The sequence below is a fragment of the Stegostoma tigrinum genome, unplaced genomic scaffold (genome assembly GCF_030684315.1).
Source record: "Stegostoma tigrinum isolate sSteTig4 unplaced genomic scaffold, sSteTig4.hap1 scaffold_57, whole genome shotgun sequence".
Taxonomy (NCBI): Eukaryota; Metazoa; Chordata; class Chondrichthyes; order Orectolobiformes; family Stegostomatidae; genus Stegostoma; species Stegostoma tigrinum.
In genome coordinates, this window is record NW_026728505.1 from 264,106 (window position 1) to 285,579 (window position 21,474).

At 40.2% G+C, this 21,474-nt stretch overlaps 1 protein-coding gene across 2 annotated transcripts in view; it reads right to left on the reverse strand.

Annotated features, from left to right (window-relative positions):
• LOC132208913 (ral guanine nucleotide dissociation stimulator-like 1) overlaps positions 1 to 21,474 on the reverse strand; it is a 59,357-nt gene that overhangs the window by 8,414 nt on the left and 29,469 nt on the right. For both annotated transcript variants that reach the window (XM_059644206.1, XM_059644207.1), the window contains 9 exons: positions 17,848 to 17,925; positions 15,490 to 15,567; positions 13,436 to 13,522; positions 12,702 to 12,779; positions 7,380 to 7,573; positions 6,622 to 6,749; positions 4,269 to 4,484; positions 2,147 to 2,250; positions 1,280 to 1,358 (listed from right to left, as the gene is read on the reverse strand). In XM_059644206.1, the coding sequence (XP_059500189.1) occupies positions 1,280 to 1,358; positions 2,147 to 2,250; positions 4,269 to 4,484; positions 6,622 to 6,749; positions 7,380 to 7,573; positions 12,702 to 12,779; positions 13,436 to 13,522; positions 15,490 to 15,567; positions 17,848 to 17,925 (1,042 nt within the window). The remainder of the gene's footprint in view (positions 1 to 1,279; positions 1,359 to 2,146; positions 2,251 to 4,268; positions 4,485 to 6,621; positions 6,750 to 7,379; positions 7,574 to 12,701; positions 12,780 to 13,435; positions 13,523 to 15,489; positions 15,568 to 17,847; positions 17,926 to 21,474) is intronic.

The following is a 21,474-nucleotide window of genomic DNA, read 5'->3' on the forward strand; positions in this document are numbered from 1 at the left end:
ATAAAAGCAAACCTACTTTTAGATTCAATCTAGATCAGAAAAATATGTTGAAATTCTGTACAGTGCACCAATCACAACACACAATAAACAAAGTGTGACAGCAGGGCAGTAGAAATTCTGGGGCAAACATCTGGAAAGCAATGTAAAAAGATAGTTCACTGCAACTAGAACATTGAGCAGTTTGAAAAATGGAGTGTCTGTCAAACTGACAACATGCTAGCATGATTACTGCATTTCTCCCTCTTCAAATACCAGCTTGAAAGTGTTTCAATTCCAACTAAGAATGATTTAGAGAATAAGAAAACGTTGACTATTTTCTGAGCTGGACAACTAGTTTGGTAAAGTGGCACCAAAATATTTATATCTGACCAATTATTCTGTTATTTTGTCAAATTCAGGAGCAAAATGAGTGGACAAAGAGCATGATAAAAGGAGTGAGGAGGAATGGCTAGAAACTTGTCAGTTTTCGTCCAAGCTAGTTGAAACTAGATAGTTGATGTCTGAAATACTGAACAAAGAGATATGAATATCTCTCCATTCCTACGCAGCAAATAGTTCTGACTGCAGAGAACAAGAAAAGGAAGACATGGTAATTGAGTAAAAACACTTATGAGAACCAGTTAAATCTCTTAATGTTTTGCCTTGGCTTTTATTAATTACAAGGCCCTTGAGGTGTACAAAGCAAAAGAAAAAGAAATTGGCACATATCGCACTTTAGACATTGCTTCAGTTCAAATTTCCAAGATAATGAACACTGAGAAAGATAATCTATGAAGGCTGCATCACTGCATCATAGACATTGCTTCAGTTCAAATTTCCAAGATCATGAACACTGAGAAAGGTAATCTATGAAGGCTGCATCACTGCATCATATACATTGCTTCAGTTCAAATTTCCAAGATAATGAACACTGAGAAAGATAATCTATGAAGGCTGCATTACTGCATCATAGACATTGCTTCAGTTCAAATTTCCAAGATAATGAACGCTGAGAAAGATAATCTATGAAGGCTGCATCACTGCAGTATAACCAAATTAGATGTCGATTAAAATGTTAACTGCAATATCATCAGCAATTATAAGAATCATGACAAAACAATCTTGGAAGACTTGAGCCAAGCCAGACCACCTGGACTGCAATACATATACTCCTGTTGCAGTATTGATTGACAGAATCTGTATGCATTCAGTCACCAACTGAGTTCATTGCAGATATTTTACTAGAAACTATTGATCATGCCCTGAATATAGTCACACTGGGCCAAGTGCAACACCTTACCTCCATTAGCAGCTCTCTACTTGCTACAAAGTTATCTTCTTCATTGTTTGAAAGGTCTTCAAATGTTATCTTACTGCTCCTAGTCAAGAGAATGAGACAAATTACTCTTGACAGAATAGAGTCAAGATAACAAACAGCTGATACGGAATCTGACAAATAAGCAAGTAATACAGAGAGTGAACGGCAGTGAAGCATTTTTACAATAAGTATAGTTATTTTAACCCAATTGTTCAGAAATGTTTTGGCAATCTCTGGGGCAGGTAGAACTTGAACCCTGATTGTTGAAACCCAGGGATGGGGATACTGCCATTGTGCTGCAAAAGCTCTTGAGTGCAGTCGTTTTGGTGAATCTCATTGCAGCAAGAGAGATTTCATTCCCAAGCTGCCTACAAAAACACAACCATGATCAAATGGTCTGAGGCACACGAACATAAACTACAGGTGTGCACTTCAAAGTGTTATAGAGTGCTTTCTTGGGAGATTAAAATAATTGTTGTCTTTGTATTTTAGCATCCCACACAAACCTCCGGCTTATATCACCCCATCACAGCATATCCACAGGAAACTGTGTTACGTTACATCCAACAGCAGATCAGTTTTGGAACACGATAGTTAAATATTTCAAGTTGCCAAACAGTTTTCTTTTTCCACTTAAACAAATTAACTCTTCGCTCCTTTGTGAAAGGATGAAAGATTCTGCCAATTAACCAATTGTTAGGATTGCACTGTAGTGCCTCTGGTAATCCTGTTAATGCACCGAGCGTGTGAAGATCACTTGTGCAAGTAAACCTGGAGGTCAAACCTGCAATTTCCTACCTCATACTTATTAAATAAAAATTACATGGCTCTTTCTGAACAATGACTTACTTTGACACGGCTGCCCAAGTCTTCTTCAAATTGAACACACTATTTGATTGCAATGCAGTGGTAATAGCATGCACTGACGAGAAATTCTGCAAAATCCTACATTCCTGTCAGAGAAAAAAAGCCGTGAGTTCTGTGGAAAAAGCAGTGACTCCCCATTACCCAACACCTCAGACTTTTTAAAAAGGTTCTATCAGAAAAATGTTAGCTGAGAAAATAACAGCATTAACAAACAAACTTTTTGAGGGAAAGAATTCCATGATTCTTGGCAACTCAAACCTTGATATTCGTTTTGTATCCCTCTGAGACAACCTCTTCAGTTCCCTTGCTGCCAGCCTGTGACTGGTTAGATATGATTACTGACACCAAAGGAGAGCTTAAAATGAGTAGGATTGAGACATGGACATCTGAGTGGTAGAAGTCGCGAAGGTAGGGGGTGGAGGCGGGGTAATCATCTTTGTTATATCCATCACATTTAGCTCATAAATGAATGATAGGTTGTATTATCTGACAGAATAGGAGGGCAGGACCAGTCACGTGAGATACTCATTCGAGGGAAAACAGACAAATCAGGAAATTGGGTCTACTTTTATGAATCACTACGTTATTGATACTGAGTTAACTAACCTTACCTAGATTAGCAGCTGAATGTCCTTCATCTGTTTCCACCACCCCCCCAACCTGTTGGAGGTAGGGAGAAAACTGGATCAAATCAAACCTCCCAAATGTGTACTTTGGGGTGTGGTGGAGATGAGGAGGAAGCCTGCGAGTGTTTGTTATCAGGTCTCAAAGCCACTTCTGCTTGGGGAGGGAGGCCAGGGAGGGGCAGGGTGATCACACCATTTGGGATTTCTTTAGAGGTGCGTCAATTGGCATAATCATAAGAGCCTTATCTGATTAAGGCCAGCAGGTAGGTTCTCCAGCCCATAGTCTTCCGGCTTCAGGGAAATAAAGCTGCTGCAGTAAAATGGAAGTAATGGAGGGCACTTCAACATGGAAGCCACTCCTTGTCAACTATTGTAAAAACTCAAAATCAGAACTAGAAAAGTCAGCCAAGTGATCAAAGTAAGGTGGTGATTCCTCTTCAGAATAGCCTTTGATAGCACCAGTGTATATGTCAGCAACTCCTTCATCCATGTCTACTACTGGGAGTCAGCCTACATTCGGTTGAACTGCTCCATGTTGTGAAACTGGAGACAGACTTTCAAATCCCCATCAAGGTCCCATTAATGCCTCAAGACTCTTAACGAGTCAAAACTGATGCAGGCAGTGTTGCCAAGACCCAAACCAGACTTCTCTAAATTAGCTGGCAACAGAATTATTGTGAACTTTCATTCCAAACCTTACGAATGAATGAATATTTTGTTGTCACGTGTATACGGGAAAATACATTGAAAGTACAGTTTTGTTGCAAAATCCAGTGCAATTTTGGATTATAAAATCAGTAAGAATCAATTACTTCCTTTACTTAATTAGTTAATTACTCGGTTCCTATCCTGATCCTTTCCAAATGTACGAGTGGGCATGCCACATGTTGGCGACAAGTACAAACCTGGTATCAGATCTGACAGCCCTTCCTCACTCTTTTCCCGATTGCTGACTAACATGCTGAGACAAATTCCTTTGGCAAACACATAGGAAACAGACAACCAGGCAAGTTACTGAAGTGCCGTCATGTAGGCATACAGAATGCAGAACATTGGGAATAAAATGTACACTGTTTCATAAACTGATTACGGCTTGAAAGGGAGGCAAATAACACTATGTAATGCCCAATAACTAACTTCATTTTTGAAGGGCCAGTAAAAATCTGAAATCAGTTTGCCTTTTTTATCCACATAAATATTTTTGATTAGAAAAAAATACATTAATATTTCAATGCAACTGTAAACTGAGGCAAGAGCTATTAGCAGCCAGCACTACAGAAATTATGAATGCTAGGATTTTCCATGAAGCATTCAACTCTTATTCAGAAAAGTATTCTGCTCACCAATTCAAGAGGCTTTCAAACCTTGGACATATCAACACATAGTGTTAATGGCTTGCTCTCTTCCACCATGGTTGTTTCATGCACTGTGGACTTTAACATGTCACAAAGGCTAAAAACCAATAAAGAATAGTGTACCTGGGCAACATCAATCCATTTCTCAATGATTTTAGCCGTCTGCCATGGTTTCAACTGTTGACGTCTTAATATGGTGCTGGTGACACATTTTGTAACATTATTGAACTGTGTCATGGTGGCCTGGACGGTTGATACCAGATGCTGTTTTTCTTCCTTCCCTCGTTGAGACCAGATGGACCCTAAACATTGGCTGGGCACAAGTTTCCGAAAAAGATCCTGATCAAAAATAAAAAGGAAACAAAGGTTAAAGGTGTCAGTCGTGCCATGTTTTAAGCAATGAACGACAAACAAGATTTGTCCATCCATGGGTACATTCGTCCTGCTAGTTTGCAATTGTACATTAAAACTGCATGCTATATTGTCAACGACTGGCTAGAAAATACTCACATTGATGCACAAGGGCACATTGGCTATTCAGACAGATCAAAACCCTCGAATTTTCAGTCATCTGCTTCCTATTTGTAGGTTAGATTTAAAATCACTGGTTATCTCCACCCAACTCCGACTGTTGGCTCCACGCACACCATCAATGCATGGCTCTGCTGGCAATAGTCACTGCTACAGATGCTCAGCCCTGGTGGCCCACAGGCTAGACAGGCTGGGCATCAGTATAGCGGCCCTGCATCATGTCTACTTCTCGCACCAAGGCAGGTTGACAGAACACAATGGCAGCCTGGCCCTCTGTTGGTTCAACAGGCCTCAATGTCAACACTTCACCACTGTTGGTTTCATGCTGAACACAAATATTGCCAAACGTCCAAGCTTGTCAACTGGTCATTCAGATTACATTGTGTCCTTCTGTCTCCCTCTTCAAGATGAGCAACTCCCATCAACAATTATGCTCCGACAGTGAAAGTTAACACAACCGGCAAATAGCTCCTTCGGATCCCCGTAAACTCATTCAGAATGGAGAAATTTGTCAGTCTCGTCACTTTCAAAGCCAGAGTTGGCTGTGACAGGCTGCAGTAGAAAGGAGTGCTCAGAAACCATCGAGTGGGAAACTGTTGCATGTTTATGCAAGCATGGTGGGCTCTCACTTTTAACAGTCTGATCACGTCACAATGATGTCAGCGATCATTTCCGGCAAGGAATAGCTTAGGCTAACCCTGCTGCCTCGACAGTAAACTACATAATAAAACTCCTGCTGTTTAACATTTCAGCCCCCTGGCTCTGCATGGTAAAGAAAAAAACTAGCGATGAGGATCAAAAAAACCGCTTTAATATTCACCAGGTCAAACCACTGATTTGACAAAGACTCACAACCCTCACTGCAGATCTCGATGGTTCAACAAAAGAAAAGCAGCTACATTCCTCAACAGACACCCAGCTAGGTTGCTTCCCACCAAAAATGGCTGTTGTCATCATTATGTCACATGATTAGACTCTAAGTGCCAGTCGGTATATACATACACATATGCAACAGAGACTGCAGTCAAAACAGACAGTTACCTTTGGAACTCTGTGCAGAAAAGCAGCTGCCCCTTAACAAACTGAGATAACAAAGTGTGGAGCTGGAGGAACACAGCAGGCCAAGCAGCATCTTCGGAGCAACTGTGCTCACCCAGCTCTGCACTTTGTTATCTCGGGTTCTTCTGCATCTGCAGTTCCCATTATCTCTTATCCCATAACCAAAACCTACTTTTGACAAACTGGTCACTTCCAGATGAGATTGCTGCACCCCTGTTCTGAACATGAACATATGCTTAGGATTTTTGAGACCTAGAGGACTACTTACATTCTAGAGTCACACCCAATGCTGTCATACAGACCACTGAACTTCCACTTCAAGCCTAAGCCTATGACCAGACTTTGACATAACTCAAATTTTGATTCAGCAACCACGAGTCTCATTTTGTAGAGGTAGGCATCAAGCCACCTTGGAGACTAGACTGGAATACCTCGTGGCTGATCCCACTCCAGAAGATTCTGGGAAAACAACAAAATTGCCATCCTGGATACTACAAACAAAATCAGTGGACTCTTGAAGAAACAGTGACTGTTATGATGAAACAATTAAACTTTTACCCTGAAATACTATTCATTTTGTAAAGTTTCAACACTAAGTTACAAAGGATTTTCAGTGCTCTCTCGGGTCACTTATTTCACATGGCGTTCATTCAAAACAAATGACAAGTGCTGAAGTTTTAGTTGGCAGGTATTTCAAGCGAGATACTGAAGTCACACGTCAAACAACACATTTTAACATCTTGGAAGACTGCATTTTGAAGGGAATTCAGTTATAATGACTGGTGGAGCAGTAATAGCATTAAACAATACAGAGAGATTCAGATGCCTACTGCTGACTGAAACATCTTATTCAGAATGACTGGCCGCCAGACTCCTGTTCACTCACAGCATCCATAAAAGTCAGCTGCTCTGCAATGAAGCGTGATGGGTAGGACAGGAGCTTTTCGTCAACTTGTTCGATGGTTTGGTCGTGTTCTTCTCCCACATAGAATCTGACTCTTCTACGGTAGCCTTCTGTGCAAGTGAAGAAAGACATGTATTTTGTGCCCAAAGTTCACATTGCTCTAAAATATCTCACGAACTTGTGACTAGAAATTGTGCATTGGTTTCCAATAGTTATCTAATATTCATACTTCTAAATCTAGATTTGGTGAAAGTAATATGATATTGCACTGAAATCCTCTTGTTGGGAGCATCTCAATTGCAAAAGAACTTGTATTTAATGACAGATTCCCATCCCAATTTCTGGCTTTAGGAAATATTCTGAATCACAATCTATTGTTTCACAATAACTTGCAAAATTATTACATCAGATTATAAAATAAAATGTCATTGATGAAAACATTTCAAAAGGAAATTGTCCAGAAAGTCGCATTACATGCTGCTGGGTCTTATCGGACCATATGAGAGTATCAATTCTATGCAGAATTTGGTCTTGTACATCATGCAATTAGTACAGGGGTAAGCACTCAGCAATAATTTTAATTAACTTCGTTTATCCAAAAATTTGGAAGTAATTTTGAAGCTTGTCAAAGGAAACCAAAATGAACTAAATCCTGAGACAGAGGGGCAAGCCGCACACAAACTTGTAGGGAGGCACCCTGAATTAAAACCACATTTTTGCAACATAATTGTAAATCTTACTGAACATCTCTTTCTCCGCTGTTTCCTCCGCCAAAAACCGACTCACGAGTTTCTGGGCCCGATGTTCAGCATCTGACCCTGGCACTGTTTGGTTCAAGTAGGAAAGTACCTTCCGGAGACAAGAGTAAGTTGGAACTTGACGAAAGTCTTCGGCAGATTCCTCCAGCCAGATTTCGAGAATTTCAGGAATAGCACTGGAAATAAAGTCAGAGTTAACAACTGTTCATCGGGGAAGCAAAACATGTGGGGAAAAAAAAGCTTCTAATTCTACAAATGTCAATGCAATAGATTAAAGTTGGAATATGGGGTCATCGTGCTCACACAGGAGATGAGCTGCCATCTTGAACTGCTGCAGTGCACATGGCAATGGTGATCCTGCTGTGCCATCAGAGGGGGGCTGTGTGGCACTTTGACCCAATGATGAAGAAATGACTGTCCAAGTTAGAATTACGCTGGCCATGGATGGAAACTGCAAGTTGGCCATGTTTCCAAGTTTTTTTCTTTGTAGATTGCACAGGTAAGCTTAAGGCTCACGTATAAAGTGATTTCACATGTGTCTGAGGTTACTTATTACACCAGCAGGACCTCTTCGTGTTTAGAGTTTACTAGTAAAGAGAAAGTGAGCTTTAACAAAAAATCTTCTTTATAAAAGTCAAATGGGACAAATCAGATGAACAAAGAAAAACACAAGGATAATGATGATTTGTTTGCGTTTGTTCTGGGAGTTGCATTGCCAGTACTTGGATACCTCGGTAACATGGATAAATTGGGTCTAGTTGCAGGTGAATAATGAAATACTCCAACATAGTCAGCTTTCAATTCACTTATTTTAACTGCCTGGCTAATACTGAGAGGCCACGTAGCATTATTTCACAGGTAAATCAATGGTTACTTTTTTGCAACAAGACATCAGCTGCACAGAGAAGTCATCACACCACTGAAATCGAACGCTTTGCACAGAAAAACTCCCCAGGGCACTTCACAGCAGATTAACCATTCAAAAACTGACAAAGGAGGAGATATTCAAACAGATGTCCAAACATTTGGTCACAGTGACTCTTCATGAGTTTCTTAAAGGCGAGAGATGGTGATGTCTCGAGGAAGGAACTACACATCTGCAGGAAGTAGCACTAACGGTGGTGGGCTGATGAAAAAAATCAAGTAGTACACACCACACTGGACGTGGCAGAACAGAAAAGTTCCAGGCAAAGTTTGGGACCTAAAATAATTCCAGACTAAAGCAAAATAAGAACATGAAAGGATGTGAACACAAGAATTGAAAGTTTTTTCGAAAAAAAATCTAAAGTTCAGACATTGGTCAACCAAGAGACAACGTGGGCCAGCAAACATCAGAATGATGAGTCTTGTTGTGAATTGGGAGATGGACTGAGTTGCAGCTATGGTCTATGATGCAGTAGGTCGGAGAAACCTTTGACTTTCCAAAGACTCCAAAAAGTAAACATTTGTTTGATTAGCATCGCCAATTTACATGGAACATTTTACGCTGAAAGTGCTGTTCTAGTTTTTAATTTGGAATTTCTTTATCTGCAGCCCTACACTGAAACCGATGATCACCTATTTGAGCCCGTTCATAATAGATCATGACAGCACAGAAATTACATGGTGTGAAACATTACACACAGACATTGGGGCTTGATTCAGACTTCATCAGCTCCATTCCTGTTAAACAGTGGTTGGTGTAGGAAGTGCTAGGCAGCCACAGTGCCATATGCAGCAATAGCCTCTTGTTGTTTGAGAAAGATATACGACTTAGAAATAGTTCACACTGGAGGGGCTATTTTGACTTCATCTGCTTTCAGATCAGTTGGCATAGGTTGTACTCTTTTGCAATGATTCAAAAACACAGCTGGCCCATACTGGTAAGGTGCTGTATGATATTAACTAGTGAACATGGCAAATTATGAAATGAAGTGACTCATTTTGGAAATGTCAAGAGATTGTTTTTCAGTGAGGTCAGAAGAATCATGAAAAGCTTGATAAAAGGTGAAGTTTTTAATCAGCTTTTTACAAAATGGAGAAAAGCATACTGTGCATTTCAGATTTTCGAGTCTCAACAGCTGAAACCATGGCTGGTAACAACAGGACAAACATAATCTGGGATAGGCAAAAAAGTGAAACTGGACAGGAAAAAAGAGAAACGTCCGAAGTGGACTCAAGGAAATTGCAGAGATGGAGGGACAAGGCTGTGGAAATGTTATTTGTTATGTTACCTCTCGGAAACAGTGACTAACTGAAACACACTGGAAACATGACCTAAGGAAGTTGCCTGGGCTCATTTGGTCCTGAATCATTCAGAAATGCCTAGGTCACATTACAAACACTCGAACAGTAACCCTCCAAAAATATATATAAAGAAAAATCAATTCAAAAGATCACAAAACCAAAAAATTCCATTTCCTACTGAAAGCCTTCATGGCTGGGAAATAAGTTGCTGAGCTAAAGAGCCTCTACCCTGCTGACAATATGGTAGAACTTAATTAGTACTGTGCTGAGTCCAAAATTTGACCCAAAACACTTTTCTGTCGTCCCACTAGAATTAAAGTCTCTGTTTCCAATAGATTCATTAACAAGTTACTACATCCCCACCGAGTAATCTGAAACCTTTAATCAGCTGCAGTGTACAACATCATTTCATTTAATTACTCATTATCATCCTTCCACCACCTAAAAGGATCATTTCCTAAAGCGAGCACAACATAATCTTAGATTGCAATGGCACTGGAGAGAAGCGTATTCTTAAAGTATTAGAGCGTTCCAGAATTGAAATAATTATGTACGGGTGCACTTTTGTCTTTCTTTTCAATTCTGGCCACTTGCGCATCTGAGATTAATTGTTTCACCGATGACAACTTCACTGGATAGATTCCTGCCTCTTCTGCCCTCACTCAAGCTGTTCCTTTAAAACCATGCTTTTACTCAACCCCTAAATATCTGTGTTTTCTTCAATGTCAAACTGACAGGTTGTAAGCTACTATTCTGTAGAAAAAGAACTCAACCCAAAAAACTTGAATTTAAAAGGAGATTAACATACCAAAACACATACCAAACGAGCACATTACTTTCATGAGGATTACACTGTCCTCAATCGGGAATCAGGATAATTTAGGTTCCTTTATACACTTCATCCCTATATGTCTCTTGAGACATTGGCACAGGAATATTGTGAAATTAATCAGGACCAATTTGGTATCCACAATTAGCTGTGTTCATCCAGACATGAATAGCTAGGTGTTGGAGAAAAATGTCCGGATAACCACCAAGCCCTATGGCTTAGATTTCTAAAACTTTGTTTCATTTACCCAAAAAGACAACTGGGGTGGGTTAGAGTGAATAGCAATGCACAAGGCATCCCAACTGTGTTCTGAGTTAATAGGTACTGCTGATGCTGCAGTCTGAGATAACAAGGTGTGGAGCTGGATGAACACAGCAGGCTAGCAGACTAGGGGCTCAGGAAAGCTGGCATTTCAGGTCTGGACCGATCTTCAGAAAATTTCTGGTGGAGGGCCCAGACCCGAAATATCAGTTTTTCTGCTCCTCTGATGCTGCCTGGCCAACTGTGTCCTATTTGTTTGATTAACAAGAGGGATTTTTCCTTTGCTGCATTTTTCATAAATTGTTTGAGCTTTATTTCGAACTTCAGTGCAGCCCAGTTGTGAACGCTTGCTATTGCATCTGAAGTAAAAATATTCCATGAAAATCCTCACTCCCTCAAATTGACCATTTTTCTCAATGCAATACTGCAAAAATTTGCCTTTGTATTTGCTCACAAGTAATTTTTCTGTGCTTGGCCCTTCAGGCATTGGCTTTCTTGATTGTAAAAACGACAAACAATATCAACTCAAGAAAACAAAATAAATGAGTAAGCAAACCATGTACAAAAGAAAATAAATCACTGTATATATAAAGGTAAGAATCTCAAACTTTAAAGTCCCCAAGTCCAGTCCAGCACTCAAATCTATTGGATAAATGTTCTTTTGTCTTAATCAAAAAGCACAGAGTTTAATCGAATGGCCAGACAAAGAAGAATAATCCCATCTTTAACCCCATGCAGCCAAAGTGTCATGCAGGGCAGCATGGTGGCTCAGCGGTTAGCACTGCCACCTCACAGCTCCAGGGTCCCGGGTTTGATTCCAGCCTTGGGTGACTGTCTGTGAGGAGTTTGCACATTCTCCCCATGTCTGAGTGAGTTTCCTCCAAGTGATCCAGTTTCCTCCCACAGTCCAAAGATGTGCAGGCTGGGCGGATCAGCCGTGTGCTAAATTGCCCTTCGTGTTCGGGGAATGGATCTGAGTGGGATGCTTCAAGGGACAGTGTGGACCTGTTGGGCCGAAGGGCCTGTTTACACACTGTAGGTAATCTAATCTTATTCAGAGCAGTAAAACAACCTCAGCAATCTGGTACAGCTCAAAAATAACTAGAATTCCAGCTAGAGATGCATTTGTGCGATGCTTTCTACAGTCAAATATCTTTGAAAGCACTTAGTTTACAAACTTCAAACATGAAAAATCATTTCACAAGATCATTTGGATTTCATAGATTCAGGAAGTATTAATTCAAGATCGATTATGTGCAAAATGTACAACAGCAGCACGGAGTGGGAGGGCTACCAAAGTCAGGACACCACAAACAAACCACTTGCCAAGTATCTGACTGCTCTAGATAGCGGTATCATTCGGTTTCAACTATTCACAGGAAGTTTGCAGGATAACTTCTAATAAAGTGGTGTGAAGAGGAAAACCATTCCTGCAATAATGCATCATTATCACAAACTAGACTAATGACAATCTGAGATAAACAACCCCAAAAGCGTGATCATGTAGGACAAACAATTCCAAAAGACAAAGAATTTTGGATGATTTACACTGAAAAATATAAACAAGCCAATCTCTAGGAATAATGCAATCATTGGACATGCAAGACAAGCAGCTTCTTTAATGCAAAAACAGAGTTAACATTTTGGGTCCAGCGACCCTCCCTCAGAACTGGAAGGGTCACCCGGACCTGAAACATTAACTCCATTCTTACCTTCACAGACGTTTCCAGAAATGCTGAGCTTTTCCAACAACTTTGTTTTTGTCCCTGAATTGCAGTGTCCGTGATTCTTTCAGTTATTATTTAGCTTCTTGAATGTGATTGTTATGGGTTGGAGTGCTGTTTGCCATCCTGTTTTGGGTGTCTTATATATTCATGACAAAGGCTCTACATTATTTTACAGGTCTTTCTGGCTCTCCAGCAATTCTTCTCACATTCTTAAATTTCACACTGAAAATACAATTTCACTACATGTCAAATCAAACTTACATTTTCATTAGTGTTTCCTTTTCTGCAGGACTGAAATTATATTCTCCTAGAAAGCTTGATCTGTTGAAGTCTATGCTTCTGCAATTGATCATAAACCACAAAAGAAAAAGCAAATTAAAATGGTGTTTGGGTCTACAATTGCTTGCCAGCCGTAAAATAAGAAATGAAGTCTCAAAATTCAGCATCCTAAGCCGTGATCAGCTAACTTTATGAAACAAGGTCACACTCTAAATGTAAAACTGCATAAAATAGTGAATACCTTCTTTAAATTTCCTCAGGAAGTTTACCAGAAATGCCCTTGAGGGCCAAAGCAGCTCACCAGCAGTGGTGGTGGCTGGTGGTAACAGGGGAAAGGAGCAGGTGCAAAGAGTGAAGCCACTTCTTCAATAGCTTACAATTGCTATTAGTCCAGAAATTTCAGTCTGAGATAAACTCAACACCTTCACACGCAACTGCTGCTTGTGCTTTGTATTGCTTGTTCCTCAGAATTAGGGAGAGAATATGCAAAGAACTCAGAAGCTGTTTCTTCATCAATGTGCCATGATCTGGAATGATATCCGTGTTTTTGTTTCTGTGGTATGTCTGACAGAGTCATACAGCATGGAAACATCTCTGCCTTCATGAAGAGATTTCTGATTATCCAACCTATGGCCACCAGATCTCCAGCCATTCCCTTTACACACTACTGTATTGCAAATGAAGCATAATATGGTCACATTTTGCATCAAACTCACTTCTTAACTGTCGCTCCCTTCTCCGGTGAACTTAAATTCTGAATTTCATCAGAATTCGGACAGTGTTTGGATTCAACACTTTCACAGCTGCAATTGAACATCAAGAACAATTTAAAACACCTCAAGCAAACCCTTTCATCTTCAGTTAAATCCATTAAAATACCCATGAAAATTGAAGATTCAGAATGACAAGCCTCCATCAGATGGTTTTATTAAACAGGTTACACACCAGATGGTGAAGATTTCTGAGTCAGCATAAAATGTTAGCCCATATGCTCCCCAAGTATTCTTGCTTGAGACTGGGATTACAGTTCCTGTGATGCTGTCCCGCCAATAAGATGAATCTAGTTGCTGGATTTATCCACACACTTTTGAACATAAACATAGTACATGTTGTAATCCTCCAGTCCTCTGATACCACCCCTGTATTCAAACAGGATGAGGTTGTTGTGCAAAGTGCCACTGCAGCCTCAAGCTATTTTTTTTCTTTCTCAGTATCCTCAGTTGTCTACAATTCACTTCCTTCTGAGTTACCAACACCAGGGACAACCAGCCGTTCTAATCAAAGCAGAAATTGCTGTAAAAGCTCAGTGGCTCAAATTACTCAAAAATATTAACTCTGCCTTCTCGCCACAGATGCTGCCAGGCCTGCTTAGCTTTTCCAGCAATTTCAATTTTCGTTTCAGTTTTCCAGCATCTGCAGTTGTTTAATGTTCACATTTCTAAAATGCTGTCCAACCTCAGCTCATCCTTGTCTCAACTATTTACTTTTCATCGTGAATTGGGCATCAACTTCTTCTGAATAGTATCGCAGCCAGGCCCTTACCTCTGTGAAGATTAAACAGTGATTTATGACCATTAGCCCCACTTTCGCTACCCTTTCACTGCTCACAATGGAGGATGACATTCGGATTCCCTTTTAACATTAGCTGCCAGCATCATTTAGTTCAACACTTCCCTTCTGAACTACTTATAATTAACTCGGTACACATTGGGGTCATCAATAATCCTCATCATTTGTACCATTTGCCACTCTCTCCTGCTTGTGGGAACATTCTGACACTGTCACTAAACAACCTCCTTCTGTAAGACAGACTGCTGTTTCATTGCAGTTTTCCCTGAACTTGTGTTCAACCTTACTTGCTGCAAACGCCTTCTTGCTCCTTTTGAAGTTGGACCTCCTCCAAATCAAAATTATTCTGGATTGTTCCTTCCTCTCTTCTGGAGCCAAAATAAATATCTTATGATATGGTGCTTCCTGAAATGATCCATGTCTGATATTTGATCGATAGTGTGTGTGTATGTGTGTGCACAATAATTATAGAAGTGGTAGTGCAGGTTGAAGATATCATCAGGATTCTGAACTTTAAAAATTGGAGCATTGTATGAAAAACAAATATGTTCTGACTAATCATGATTAAACAAAAACCTCCTGATTTCCCCTCAACTCTGGTATTTACCAACCACACTTCAGGAAGGGATTTGAGAGGGTGCACAAAACAGTCACAAAAAATATTACCAGAGATGACAAACTAGACAGCCCTGTGGAGAGGCTGAAGGAGCTTGGGCTGCTCTTGGAGAAGACTAAGAAGTGATTTTAAAAGTGTTCAAAATTATAAGGGATTTGGTTGGAATGGATAAGAACAATCGGTTCCTTGTGACAGAAGGCTTAAGAAGAAAAGGACACTGATTTAAGATGATCAGCAAAAAGAACCAATGGTGACAAGGATTTTGTTTTTAAATAGCATCATTAGAAACTGGAAAGCTCTGCCTCATTGTGTGGTGGATGCAGCTTCAATTGAGGTCTTCAAAAGTGAGCTACAATTTTCGAAAGGAGAGGTTTCGCAGTATTACACAGTAAAAGGACTTCGGAGTGAACGTAGGCAAGTCCCTCTTTGAGAGCTGGTACAAACATTATTAAATCATTGTCTCTGGGCTATTACCATTCGATGGCTATACAACATTGCACAAACTGCTAGCTCCCCAGCTATATCCTACCGCTTTGTCATATTCTGAATAATGATTCATTTTGTCATGCATGCAATTAAACTTACTCAGCAATTATTTCGCTGGATCCTGAAGAAACACAACTTCCACTTTCCTCACCATTTGCACTGTCAACATTTCCAGAACTGCAATTGATCAAAGAGGACAAATTAAGTCATTTAGAACAGGCAAACTCGTCCAGAATTAAATCCAACCCAATTCAACAACAAAAAATCACAGCCTTGAGAGATGGATTGTTTTGACTTCCACAGGATGCCCACAGGCCTTCATATTGAGGCACTGCTGGGGTGTGGGTTGGAAGAGACAGAGCAGGGCAATAAGGAGAGAAAACCAATTCTTCAGTATTTCACCCTTGTTGAAAGCCGTTTCTGGGCCATGCAAGAACTTGATACTGAAAGACAAGCAAAATTTAATCTACCATTGAAAAGCTTTGAAAGCTTTATGCTAATTCAACATTATTCCATCTCTCAAAATAAGCCAAACATTGCAGAAGCAGTGAAGCAGTTGCTTCATGTGATTGCTTTTGTCTGGATTGGTGCTCACTGCACTGCCAATTGGGGTATCTTCCTGAGGCAACCCTGACATAATCCTACAGCAAATCCCAACAGTTTCCTTTCACAGTATTAGATCCTAAATACCATACAACAGGTTTAATCTGTCGTCACATCAAATTTACTTGTCAATTACTCCTTCAGTTTCTGACAAACTTAGGTTTCCACCCACCACACAGTGTGACATGTCAATATTTTCACAGCTGCAACTGGTCACAAAACACCAAATAAATCATTTTACTTGTGCATATGATCACATTTTTAATTTCTGGCACTCTTATCAACATTGGGATTTGTGGCTGTGAGGGGGAGCCAGTGGGTAGATGAGGTGTAAAGATGTCAAATAAAGAACCTCTGCACTGGGACAGACAACAAACATCCCAAAAGAGAGGATTTAAGTTTAACTTCCTCATATCTGAAAAAGAAACTCAAGCTCTTCACAGACTATTGACAATTCAACCCTCACAAGCACAGCTTGTAACTCAAAGTTTGATTCAGAGCACTGATGTAGGAATTTGTCTTTGCTCAAATTCACTGAAGCTTAAGGTCAGATTAGTCACCATTGGCTGTTTTGCTGAAAAAAAAATCATTTTTCTATCCTGCTCCTTTCACAGTTCTGAGTTTCGTTAAAGATCTGGACAGAATAAGGTCAGGATTAAATCAAGGTCTCTGACTTGTGAAAGTGCCTGACTCCATGAATACACATGGCAAATGACCAAATTAGATAATTCAAAATGCAAATTATTCAATGGCAATATTGTATGGGAGAAATACCAAGGCTCGGACATGGGGAGCAGGTCACATTCTTAATTGAAGACATATTTCTTCAAATGTTACGGACATTTGGAGGACACTTCAATGAACTTGGAAGAAGTTTGTAGGGAGGGTGCAGCTGAGCTGGAAGGAGGAACACAGAGAAGTGCTGAGGTGGGGTAGAGGAGATTAACTCATTTCTTTAGCAATTTTACCAGAGCCACATTGTCCAGAAATATAACCTCAATATTGATCTGAGAACAATTTCCCATCTAAGTGTTTTGGATGCTTCAATGGTGATGCTATTATTTCAGACAACTGTCTCTGTTATAAATTTTCGAGGGAGGCAGCCCAGCAGACACTTTAATGTGACTGCTATAGTCTGGAGTGGCACTCATTACATTGCAACAAAAATTTTGAAGAAATCAATGGTTCTCCATCATTCCCTTTTCACACTGCTGCATTCCAAATGAAGCAGAATTAAAACATATCAAAATTATTTCCGATCAACCTTGCTTCCTCATGGTTACACAGATGCCTGGCAAACTTTGATTCCTACCCACCCGACAATCTATACGGCCAAAATATCTGCAGCTGTCAGTGCACATGAAGCACAAATTAAGAAAAGGATTTGCATCTACAACTGACTTGTAAACATTGAAAATAAATGCTGAATCCCAAAATGCTCAGTATTTCAAGTCCCCATTAGGTCAAAGTCCACATGAATGACTACACTAGATGGTTTGCTTTCCAAATTTTCAGAGAAAATATGTAGGACACTCCAGTTACATCGGCTGGTGCATTTGAGGGGAGGTGGGAGGTTTCGCAGTTTAGCATTGTTGCAAGTTAGACCACCAAGGTCTGGATGTTGAGGGCCAATCAAATTTTCACTGAACATTTTAAAATGTTTTCTATCGATCAAAGGCTGAAATGTGTCATTGATTTAATTACTGGCAATGGCCTCGGAGGGAATAAAGCTGTTTCTTTAATGTGATTTTTATCGTCTCGAATGGTGACATAATCTTTCAAGAGCTACTATATTCACAGCAATTTCTTTTCATGGTATGTATTATGAATGAAGCACAGAAGGATGAAACTTACTTTGAAATGTCTGCAGTCGCTTTTGGTGAACTTGGTTCTTCATCTTTCTCAGAGTTTGGGCTGTCAAAGGTTTTAGACCTGCAATTCATTAAGACCATAAGACCATAAGACAGAGGAGCAGAAATTAGGCCATTTGGCCCATTGAGTCAGTTCTGCCATTCAGTCAGGATGATAAGTTCCTCAATACCATTCTTCTGCTTTCTCCCCATAACCCTTAATCCCCTTGATAATCTGTCTCAGTTTTAAATGTACTCAATGACCTGGCCCCTACAGCCTTCTGTGGCAGTGAATTTCACAGATTCAACACTCTCTGGCTGAAGAAGTTTCTCCAAATCTCCAATTGAAAAGATCTCCTCTTTATTCTAAAAGTGGGCCCTCGGGTCCTAGTCTCTCCTACCAATGAAAGCATCTTCCCAACATCCACTCTGTCCAGGCCATTCAGTATTCTAAAAGTTTCAATTAGATCACCCCTCATCCATCTAATCTCCAATGAGTATAGTCTCAGAGTCCTCAAACGTTCCTCATATTTTAAGCTTTCCATTCCCTGGACCATTCTCATGAACCTCCTCTGAACCCGTTCCAGGGACAGTGCATACACAACCTCAGTGACAATCAGCATTAACAGTTGGGCTGAGAAGGATGCTGATCTGCCATCCCTTTCACTGGACCAGCAGCTGTCAAAACTGATCCAAACCGTCAACTGGTGAGTAACGCCGGCAGCAATCTCTGTATTGGTCACCGCTGGAATCGGCCAAGGCCTCCAGGTTTCAGATCCAGCAGAAGGCCTGCAGCATGAACCACAAACTTCCATCTAAAATTTCTTTTTACAACACTAAGAACAGAGCAAATATTAGAACAACAGCCAACTGTTTCTTTAATGTAAAAACAAACAAACTATGGACACCGGCAATCTGAAAGAAAGGCAGATGTTTCTGGAGAAACTCTACAGGTTTTGCAGCATCTGCAGACAGAAAACAGAGTTCAAGTGAAGCCAGGTGACACTTCTTCAGAGGTGTGAAGTTCTGAACAGGGGAACCTTAACTCAAAGCGCCCACTCTGCTTTCTCTCCACAGATGCTGCTAAGTTTCGGGAGATAGCCTCTATGTAATGCTCCTGAAAATGTCAGACCTCCAGCAGCTGCCCTTCATATTTTTGTATTCCGATTAAAGCATCATTTCCTCACATATTGGATCAATACTTACTTTCTGATCTCAGCAACTGTCTTTGGAGGAATTGGATTTTCAAGCTCCTCACAGCTCAGAATGTTATCATTGTTCCCGATGCTGAAATTAGTTGTGAAGAATGTCATTTTAAATAAATACTTGCACCCAGTAATTCTTAGCTCATCGGCAGTTTCCTTTGTATTCCTTGTACTCTGAATAAAGCAAAACCTTAACCACTTATTGTATTCAAACTTGCTCTTTCATGACAGATTTTAGAGTGCAAGGTTTCCCATCTACCTCGTAGTTTGCACTTTCAGGTGATCTGCAAATGGTCCTAAAAGTGTTGTCAAGTAAATTTGAGCAAACATCCACATCCACAAGAAAATTATCTCCATACACCTGAAAGACATTGAGTCGGCATTTTGTGCCATTGACAGCTAATTTTCTAACAACGGGTCAAGACGCAACTACAGAATATGGTCATTGGTCTCCCCGAAACCCCCAACGGTAGTTTGCAAGATAAGACCATGAGACTGGAGTGTGGAAGTAAAGAGAGAGAGAGAGAGAGGGAGAAGGATGCAACAAATCCATTTCTTCAACATTTTATATTTGTTGCAAAGTCTAAAAATATCTCAAACAAAGAGCTCCAGGCCCAAATATAGAAAGGCAACCAACTTTCCAGTGAAGAACTTCAGATAGCGTCTCTACATTCAGGGCTGAATGTCCCAAGTCAACTGGCCTTGGCCTGAGACATGAAATTCTTGGCAAAGTGGAGGGGAGTTCAGGAGGAAAGCTGAACTCTCTTCTGCACCATTATACTGTATTGTCAGAGGTGGGCAAAGTAGGTGGTTTAATGACTCACTGGGCATGAATCACGTCACCAGCTGACAGCCACTTGTGTCTGTCTGTCTCTCTGGTAAATATTAGAGTTCCTCAACTCCCGCAGTGGACATTGGCCTGCAAATCTCTTTTCTATAAGCTCGGCAATGACAATTGTAAAGATTGCAGCTCTGCCCCTATTTCGTCCTTTTGTCAACTGTTTTTATGAAAAAAGATCACCCTCCAGATTTAGTGTGTTCATGGACAGCAGCAGGTTTTTCTTCAAAACCTTCACAGGAGATTTGAAAGACACCACAGGCAGACTGAGGGTAGGGGATGAGGTAGGAACCTCAATTCTTCGACATGTGGTATCCTTAATTCAGAGCTCAGCTATCTAAATGTTTGGCGACAAATGAAGATCTGAATAGTGAATGGATGAGCAATTTTTTTCACTGAACACTTTTGGATCTTTTCTGTTATTACAGCTTTTCTTTTTAAACAAACAAAATCTGTGTAGATTTTTGATACAATCAAGCAACTTTGATAATGTGACTGCTGCTGTCTAGTGTTTGCTGCATTGCTGTGGGAGGAAGGCCCTCCACAGATCTTACAGGAAGTGCCAGCAGGTTTTTTAACATTGTTGTATTTTGGATGAAACTTAATTAAGTCACACATTAGACTAAAGCTTACTTTGTGTTCACTGAATCGATTACTGGAATCTCTTCTGCCTCTGAGGTGTCAAAGCTTCCATATCTGCAATTGGTCAGACTGCACAAACTAAGTGATTTTAAACAAGCTTGAATCTACAATTTGCATTCAGCCACTGAAAAACATCTGAAGGTTCGGGATTTCGGCATTTGAAGCCTTGATTACCGAGTTTGTTAAAACATTACACTGAAACTCCAATTTGGCATTTTACAGCATACCTGCCACATCCCATACAACAGAGAAGAGTAAAACATTCAATGTGGTTCTGTCTCATCTGATCGTAACTTCAAATCTACATTCCTGCCTATCTGAGTGACCTTTCACTCCCTTGCTCTCAACAAGTATCTATTTATCTTTCCATTTACAGTATTCCAGCGCTCTGCTTTTACCATCTTTTCAGGAAGAAAACTTAAAAGAATACCCACATTTTGAGATATTTAAAAAACCACTGTTTTAAGTTGACAACCACTGAATTTCAGACACTCGCCCTTCATTCTAGTCTCTTCTGTAAGAGGAAACACCGTCTGCATATCTACCCTGTACAAATGCTCAGGTTTTTTTCTTTCAATCACATTGCGCCTTCCGCCCTAAACACCGACTGATGCAAGCCTTGTCTGTACAAATTTTCCTTGTGAGGCAAGTCACTTAGGCTCGGTATTATTCTGGTAAACCTGTTCTGAACTGCCTCTCATATATTTAGTTCCATCCTTAAATAAGGCTGACCACCACAAAGAAAAACATTCAAGATATGGGCTCACCAGTGATCCCTAATTTTGTGTTTAAGTTCCTTCATGATAAAATGAAAACATTTATTTGCTTTCCTAATTACTTAATGTATCTGTACATAAGCAATTTGTGATTCATGCACGAGGATACCCAGAATCCACTGTATCTCAGAGCTATGCAATCTCCTTCAACAAAAAAAAACTGCTATGCT